The 8,780-nt window shown below is 42.1% G+C and overlaps 1 protein-coding gene across 1 annotated transcript; it reads right to left on the bottom strand.

Moving 5' to 3' along the window:
- Positions 1-519: 519 nt before the first annotated feature.
- hoxc1a (homeobox C1a) lies at positions 520-7,822 on the bottom strand. The gene is made up of 2 exons (XM_035950042.2): positions 7,309-7,822; positions 520-3,739 (listed from the first exon to the last, which is right to left on the bottom strand). Exons 1-2 carry the CDS (start codon positions 7,820-7,822, stop codon positions 3,345-3,347), a joined length of 909 nt encoding a protein of 302 aa, XP_035805935.1. The 3' UTR covers positions 520-3,344.
- Positions 7,823-8,780: the final 958 nt, after the last annotated feature.

Below are 8,780 nucleotides of genomic sequence, written 5' to 3' on the forward strand. Positions count from 1 at the left end.
GTACTCTGATATCTCAGTTTTGAGTTCTGTATTCAGGAGTGTTTTTTTTTTTTTAAATGTAGAAAGGAGCGTTATTTTGACAAATAATTATTTAAAAAATAAATGTGTTTCTCATTGATTTAAACAAATGAGTTGAATAAAGTAGATTTTTGGGTTTCATCGTGAGAAATTAATGCTTTAAATGAAGGGAAGAGAGAAAATAAAGGTGAAGAAAATTTCAGCTCATTCATTGTCACCACATTCAGCAGTAATACATTTTATCTGAGTTATTTTGGCTTCTACTCTCCACGTGCACGTCGAGACGCTGCACAGCTGTCAGTCTGGTGAACCCACCGTACATCTTCAGGAAGGAATTACAGAAGAGCACAGATTCATCAGAGTAGAGTCACACTCAAATGCTTTCAAACTAAATGTCAGGTCTGAACAAACAATGCACTTCTCCTTTCATCAATTGAGACGCAAATGCTGAAGCTGCCACAGAATGAAATTAAAGTGATAGTTCACCCAAAACAAATCAACTCCTTTTACCTCCTACACCTTCACCTCAACCTTTTAATTCACAATACGTTTTTGCTTTAACACATTGTTTGTACTCCTGCTTAAACAGTATTACTGACTGAATCTCTTACAGAGTAAAAACAGTGATGAGGTAAGTTAAAAAAGAAGTGTGAGTGCACACCTGCTGCAAGCATCCTCTGCACACATTGCAACCTGTAACCCAAAGCCCTGTGGCAAAGGAACATATTTGCACAGATGACAAAAGAGTTTCTAATAAGGTCAAGGCAACACACTTCTCAGTGGGAACAGTGGACATGAGAGACCAATTTTATAGTCGCAGGCTTCATCATCGCATGAGTTCAACATCATTGTCCTCATCATCAACCTCGTAACCTTCACACACTTTGCATTAAAAAGACGAACACATTTGATGGTTTTGTTAAACATTCCACTTTGCACTATTTTGTTTAGAGGAAGGCAACCTTAATGGTGTGTGTTTTGTTTAAATGCAAATGTAAAAATGAACTGGGCTCAGCACATTTCAGTCCTGTTTGAATATAAAATTATTCTTGTCAATTATTTAAAAAAAAAAAAACTTTTACATGTAAGTTTCTCTGCTTTAAGTTTGAACTTTTATTCCTTCCAAGCTGTCGTTTAATATTCATGAGAGGAACATTATAAAAGATATTGTTTGGAGGGGATTAATGTGTGTTCTTAAAAATTATTCAAGCGAATATGCATGAAATAAATAAGCTGTGAGCATCTAATGAATGGCTGCTCCAAATTTTGTTTATGCTGTCTCTGACATGGAATAGTATTAAGAATGCTCAAGTAACTTTAATTTTTCAGCTTTGCTATTAAAAATAAGTCTGTAGTTTTGTATGAAAAAAACTATTGGGTGAAAAGACTCCTTTATCCAGTTTATAAAGTGAGCCAGTAGAAGTGCATTTTTTGGCTCATTAAAATAAGAGATAGGGCAAAAATTAGGTTAGCTCTAGGTGTAAGGAGGGGAAAAATGCATTATGTGGCCTGGTATGGAATTATAATATGAACAATTATCATATGGCCTGGTTGCCTTTCTATTCAGCTCCATGAAATATGGCTGTGTGGACATAGAGAACCCACCACCAGAACAAAGGCGTTCGGAGCTGCTTGTTGGGGAAAAAAGGAGAAAATGAAAGAAAGAAAAAGCTCAGACTCGGAGGTCACCCAAATGAATGGTGCATCTTTCTCTATCTGAGCCGCTGACCAGGTCACTGTTGTCCCGAGGCAAGACAAAGGTCAGGAGGTGAGGGGTGAACTCTGGTGTGACTGCATACATTAGCTTGGCCTTGCAGCCTTCATGTCCACTTCTACTTCTACAGAGCTGCAATTGTCCTATTTTTACAGAAGTATATTCTGCAGCATTATATTTGCAAGACACCTGTTAAAGGTTTATAGCAGACCTAATTAATTCAGTATTATTGATGCACTTTTGCTCTAATCTACAACAGCCAATTTTAATTGCTCTCTTAAGATAAATATCCATTTTGCATCCAGTAAACCTTCACAAACAGGCTAATTGAAAGCTTAACAAAAATATCCCCCCACATTAAATGAATGTGGCTCATGGCCCATATATTGATATTAAAAGAGACATTAACATGCTAAAAAATAAAATAAAAAACAATACGGGACCCTAACAATGTTTAAGAGCCGTGTTTACTATCATTTACTTTATATGAGATGAGATGGGAATCTAGAAGGAATATTTAGCTGCTGGGGCCACGCACTTTTATTGGCTGATGCGCAAAACAGGCGCAGGCAAGGTTTTTATTGTCTGCTCTCCCGCATGAGCGTTCAAGCTAAATTGTCATTTTCTGATGCATGTATAAGGGCAATAAAAAGAGGCAACAACTCCCGATCGTGATGTTTCTACATTCCATTAACGTGCAGTTACAGATGCATGCAGATTTGCTCCCAGATTTGCGGATGGATCACTGCGGATCGATACTCTCCAATAAGTCGATGCGTCAATTATGGCATTTTAATCTTTGCGTGGATGGAAGATAATGAACAGCTTAGAAATCGAGGCAAAGCAGCATTGGAGCGTCAACAACAGGCTTCTGACATGCGTGTTAAAAGCTACAACAGGTGCATTTCTGCTCAAATGTTCAAATGTGGGCTGCCAGACACAAATAAATAGAGAAATTAAGTTCCATGGAGACAGCAGCACTGATTTGATACTAAAAAAATAAATCCAAAAAGTTACTCAAAAGGATTGTCTTTCTGTTTCAATAAAATAAATATCCCCACATGTAGGCTGATCATTGAATAAATAAATAAAATAATAATAATAATTTGTCGTTTGAAAGAAAACCGCGATACGCACGTGCCCTGCTGAATAAATATATTCAAGTAAAGTCAGTTCCTGGATAAATTGTCCAAAATAAATAAGCAAATGGGCCATCGCTTCTATGCTCAATTAATATACGTTTTGTATCTTCGTTTACATTGTGCAGGCAGGAGCGCAATGGAATGACTTGGATTTTAATATTCAAATCAGAGCGCCAGTCTGAAGCCGGGGGAGGATGACAAATCGTTTTCGGCCGCTCTTGCATGAAGAAACTTGCCATCGCGCTTCTTGCGACGAGCATTCATCGTGGTAAGCAAATAAAGGTGAAGCCTGATTGAAACCGATGCAAACGCGAATCAAAACATCTGCAGGCTGCCGCGTAACGCACGACGCAGCTCCTTGCATGTTCAGTTCAGGATGTGGAGGGGGGAGGAGGGGGCGAGGAGGGGGGGAGGCAGGTGTTCTGTTCTGTCTTCTCTTCTTCTTTCTTTCTTTTTATTTTTTTTTTCTTTTAGGGAGAGGTCGGTCCGGGAGAGGGGCAGGTGTCCAGAGTGTGTCCTCCTCCTCCGCCGCCGCCGTGCGAGTGCGCAGCCGCGGGCCTCGGGTCGCGGATCAGCCCGTCTCTCTGCAATTTCTTCTGCTTCATGCGTCTGTTCTGAAACCAAACTTTCACCTGCGTCTCGCTCAGCTGCAGGGCGCCGGCCACCTCCACCCGCCTTGCCCGCGTCAGATACTTGTTGAAGTGGAACTCCTTCTCCAGCTCGGTCAGCTGCTTGGTGCTGTAGTTGGTCCTCGGGGCTCCGTTCACCGACGGACGACCGTCCGTGAAGGCGCTGCCGCTCCCAGCCTCCGCCACGCCGAGGCCCGAGCCGACCAGACTGAACCCACAGGTCATGTGCATCCTGGCTGGGAGCAGAGGACACACACAAAAAAAAAAAACTGCATAAAATCAATGAGGCTGCCCACAAAAGAAGCACAAAACCTCCCTGAATAAATTATCCACGCCCATACTTTAACAATTACAATGTACCAAACCTGAAAAATCACACTGTATTCATAACTTTTGCACATCCTCACAAAGTAAATAAAATGCTTACTACAAATCCAAATGATTTACTGCCCAGTTTGAGTGCTAATGAGTGTTGTAAATTGAATAAATAATCACAGGTTTGTTGGACACAAAGGAAACAAGTACCCAAAGCTTTCAAATAGGCCTAAAATTATAGGAAGTGATTTGTGGGATCTGGCCCTGAGCCAGTTTGTTGATTTAAAGTCTTAACTTGGAAGCCATTTTTCTGTCTGTGTAACAAAGAGGTATCAACTTTAGCAGTAGCCTGTAGGCACAGAGCAAAATCTGTTGGTGCTGTAAAGTAGAAAAAAAAATCAACAGAAACACCTGTGCAACATCATGCAAATCCAAAGCATCACAAACTACAACCTGGAAAATATCAGTGACACCTCTGATTTAGAGAGTTTTACATTTATTTTAGGGCTGCTGTACTGCATTGTCTTATATATTTATAAAGTGTTGCCTCTAAAATGCGTTCATCAGCAAGTTTATTAAACCGCAGGAAAAAGAATGTGCCACTGTATGGTGCAGATATGTATGAGAGCAGTCAGAGAAATGTTTGGCGATTCAAAACAACTTAGTAGCATTTACAGTCCATTAACTGTATTCATCAGAATCATTAATTATTTGCCTTTAGGCCTTTCTGTGTCAATGACAGTTTAACAGTTTACAAAATCCTTTCGAACACTGCATTAATGACAAATGTCTCCATTTTTGTCCTCTGAGGTTTCTGGGTTACACATTAAAGTATCATCTGTGCTACTTATGTGCAATGAATGACAGCAACCGCAGCTATATCTTGATTTTTCACTGCTGACATTGTGGGTAGTCGTCAGCGTGCCTTTGCCTCTGAGAAAATGTGCCGCTGCATAATGGAGTCAGTGTGCCAGGTGTAGAGCAATGCCTCCCACCACAATTCATGGAGAGGAAGGTTAACAGGCCTCCAGCCACTTGGAAAAGCACAGCAGATGGAAAGGTCAGTTATAGGATAAATGTCAACATCTGTGTTTTAAGAAAATGAATGTGAAGGTGGCTGAGGCTGAGAATTAGAGGGCAGCGGATACCAAGAACCGATACAGAGAAACTGTACGTAATTAAGAACTTGAGCTTTTGTGGAGTGCAAATCACATGCGCATTCTGATTAATGGCTCCAAAGATAATAGAATTGATGCCGGCCAGAAGGCATAAAAGAATCAAACTAAATATTTGAGGAATGACTTGCACGCTTAAAAATAGCCAGAGCCAGCAGAGGGAATGTGAGGGCCTTCCAAGCCAAGGAGAGGGAAGAAGAAAAGGGATAGATCAATACACATTGCCTCAGTCATCTGGGCATCCAGCCCACAGTAATTCAGGTGCTGTCAAAGCATAATTGAAGAATGACGCACTGGGAGTATATACACTGAGCCAGGAGATCAGGTTACAGCAGGTCTGTGGAGGCCCTTCAACATGGAAGAATACGGGAGACTTTGTTTTGTGCCAAAACCAATACAACCTCCAGAGGAAAAGCGTACTTTCACTAATGACTCTTTTACAAGTTACACAGTAGTGCTAATGAGTTACTCCTACAGATGATCTCCATCAGAGACGTACAGAGAGAGGTTACACATATACTAACAATACTGCCAGGAAATGTCTCTGTGTGTGGGTGGGTGTGAGTAAATGGCTTTCTCAAGTGCATGGATGTGGATCAGATGAGTGGCTAATGTGTTTGATGGAGAAAATGACTTCCAGACCAACCCAAGGTGTGGTTGTCACCTTCTGCCTCCCTCACTCTGGCATCATCAGGTCGATCCACTAAAATCAGAATTCTTAAACATGCAAGTACATGATTAAAAGTCTTAGCTGCTTTTTATTTTTATTATTATTTTGCTTCTTACATTTCATAAAATGGTGTTTAGGTCAGATTTTGATTTTCCCGCTGAATGCACATCATCCTCCACAAATCTGAAGTTTAATTTTGCATTTTTTAGGTTTCTAGGTTTGTGTTTGTTCCACGATAAATCAAAGCATCTGAAAAATGCACCCAATTTTCAGCCATTAATGTGAATGTTTTGCAATAAAGGAATTGTTTTGAGTTTGCTGCACCACATTTTGTGCACACTATTGACATAATAATCACATAATTCACCACTCTGTTCATACTGTAACATGTCTATTGTATTATAATGCACTTTCCTGCAGCTTTTGCGCATCTGGTTAGATGCTGAACCGCATTTTCTCTGTGCAATGACAATAAAGTTGAATCTAATCTGATGTAATCTAATCTAAACATGCAGCAGCATGCAAATAATGTGTAAAATCCACAATATTTAACTCACTAGTCTGAATTTTGCAGCAGTATTGTGTTTGGGCCTTTTGCAGTTTGTGATGAAGTTGCCTCTTAGGTCACTGAACATTTGGGTCAGCAGCAACCTCACAGCTGAAAATAAAGACTGGACCACCGCCACAGTAAATCTTCCTCCATGTAAAATTTATGAAACCCAACCCAGGTACAGTGGCCAGTCAGTCAAGTGACATTATTGATCAGATGAAGGATCTATATGAGATGCTATAACTCACATAAAATTGAGGATTGATAGGCGTTTTTTTCACATTAGCAGGCTATTGGTATTTTTTTAAGCCTGGGATATGTATTCTTCAGTGGGCTCTCTGCCCGGGACTCATCAGTCAGTGAAATGATGATCTGTGACAGCAATTATGTTAAAAAGGTGGACACATGTAAAGGTGCTGCAAACTGAAATCAATACACAAGGGCTTTCATTACAAACAGACAACTAATCAATAGTCAGGGAGCACTTCAGCTTACAAGAGTAAGTTTTACTCAACTTCCTGAGTCTCGACAGGCAGTGGTCTGTTGCATTATTCAAAGTCTGCTGGTTAGTAAGGGCAAGGCTAAATAATTGATCATTTTCCGGGTTGAATATAAACTGAGGCTGAGCAGGCCTGTAACTGTACTTCACTCTGCGTACAGTCCAAACCCAGCTTTAACAGTAGGTGGAGCAAAAATGTTAAATAACCTAACAGTCAACACCAACATGAACCGTTAAGGAAATAGTAACCGAGTCCTCATGTGCATATTCAAATGTGGCGCCGAGTGAACCGCTACAGCTGCCTCCTAAGCCTTTTCATTCCCTTTTAAAATGTAGATTTCATTTTTAAATTAAACTTTTGTTGGTTGATGACGGAGGGAATTGTGCACGGTGACGCACAAAACACGTCAGCTTTTTTTTTTTTTTTTACTATTTTTTTTTTCAGCTCGACGATGAAAACTTCCACCAAACTTTCTCAAGTGTGAATGAAAGTTATCCAAAGCTCGCAATTAAACTCATTTATTTCAAATAAATCCTAAGGGCGCTCTCTCCCTCCTCTCGAGCCCAGCAGAATATCCCCCTGATTAAAAACTTACCCGCCCGCTGCCGACTCCTTTTCACTCTCATCCACCCAAAAGTTTTACTCTTTCCATCCGGATCGCTACAGTCCGAGTTGACCGAACTTCCCACGGCGACGTGAATCTCGGGGTCGCCGTGAGAATAGAGTTGGAATTGTTCCGCAAGTGACCCAAAAGCGCAGCGCCGCGCGTCGTCGTTTGACGCGCAGTATCCGCGTCCTGGAGAGCCCTGCCCCTGCGCCCTGCACCGCCAGGGGACACGGGACGAGTGGGGGCAGGCCGGTGCCGAGAAGCCCTCCGGAGTCTGTGGGAGAGGTGGAGGAGGGCTGTCCAAAGAAGCGCACAGAAGCGGGGAGTAAAATCCTGAGGCGACTTCCACCTCCAGTGTCCCCTCCTCGCCACGAAAGCCGAGTTGTGGATGAGACCCGCCGCCCAGGTCCCGGTTTATGACCTCTTTCGCTCGGCGGCAGCAGCAGCCTGTGAGCAGAGGGCTAGTCTCCCCTTCGGCCGTTAACTCCTGATAGGAAGTCATTATCACCTTTCCCCCTGCATAATCATTGGACGGGGTTGCACTTCATGCCCGGCCTCTCATGCATCCAGCGACGCATGGCCAGGCGGCTGGACGACCGTGGGGACATTCCTCAGAGGAGAAACTGCGGGTCCCTGATTGATGGAGATGACGTGCCCTCCTGGTCTCGGCCAATAGCTGGACATTTTCTGTCATCAGGGAGGACAACACTGATTAAGCCGAGCAAGCAAGTTGAGAAAACTCACCTCAGGTCAACATTTAAGTGGTGTCCGAGCCCATCAAGCAGCCAACTAAAACCTCACATCTTACAAAGCAGCAGGGAAGTTCATCATCACTGAGGCCTTCACGGGCCTCTCACCTCTCCACACAGGTAGGATGTCACACATCCAGCACCGTTCTTCCTGTAAAAAGAGAAAGAAAAAAACGTTTTAGGTCAATATCTTGCGTCGTAGTTATTTTTCAACTCAACAATGCAAACTTTTTTCTCTCTTTCCAAAGCTAGATTAACATAACACATTGATGCAGCTAATGGATTATGCAAATCTCTGCCAAAGCTTCTTGAAAAACCCGCGGCCCTCTTTAGCCCTCTGTAGCCCTCTGCTCAGGTCATGTGAAAGGCACACTTAATGGGTTCAGAGGTCGTGACAGCTGGCATTTAGAAGTTCAGTGGCAGCAGATTTTTAACTAGCCTCGAACAAATACTAAAAAAAAAGAGAAGATCAAGAAGTTGGAAGTGACAGAAAGGACATATTCAACTCAGGTTAAACTTGCTCCTCAGCTGGACTGTGACAAACACAGAGTGAGAGTTTAAATCTGTGGTTTGGACTGTGGGTTTCTGTCTAAGTGTGTTTGTTCAGCAATCATACTAGTCATGTGCAAACAAGTGCTATTTAAAGCTGCAGGAGTGACAAAAAACAAACATATTCACCAGTTACAATTTATTCTCACTACTGGGCATATT

Source organism: Amphiprion ocellaris, chromosome 8 (assembly GCF_022539595.1).
Source record: "Amphiprion ocellaris isolate individual 3 ecotype Okinawa chromosome 8, ASM2253959v1, whole genome shotgun sequence".
NCBI lineage: Eukaryota > Metazoa > Chordata > Actinopteri > Pomacentridae > Amphiprion > Amphiprion ocellaris.

What these genes read in the sequence shown, in the direction of transcription:
- hoxc1a (XM_035950042.2), bottom strand. Translation starts at nt 7,822, where the DNA reads ATGACTTCCTATCAGGAGTTAACGGCCGAAGGGGAGACTAGCCCTCTG. An exon ending in AAGGAGTCGGCAGCGGGCGG is followed by an intron (nt 3,740 to 7,308) that starts GTAAGTTTTTAA and finishes CTCTGCTCCCAG; the next exon opens with CCAGGATGCACATGACCTGT.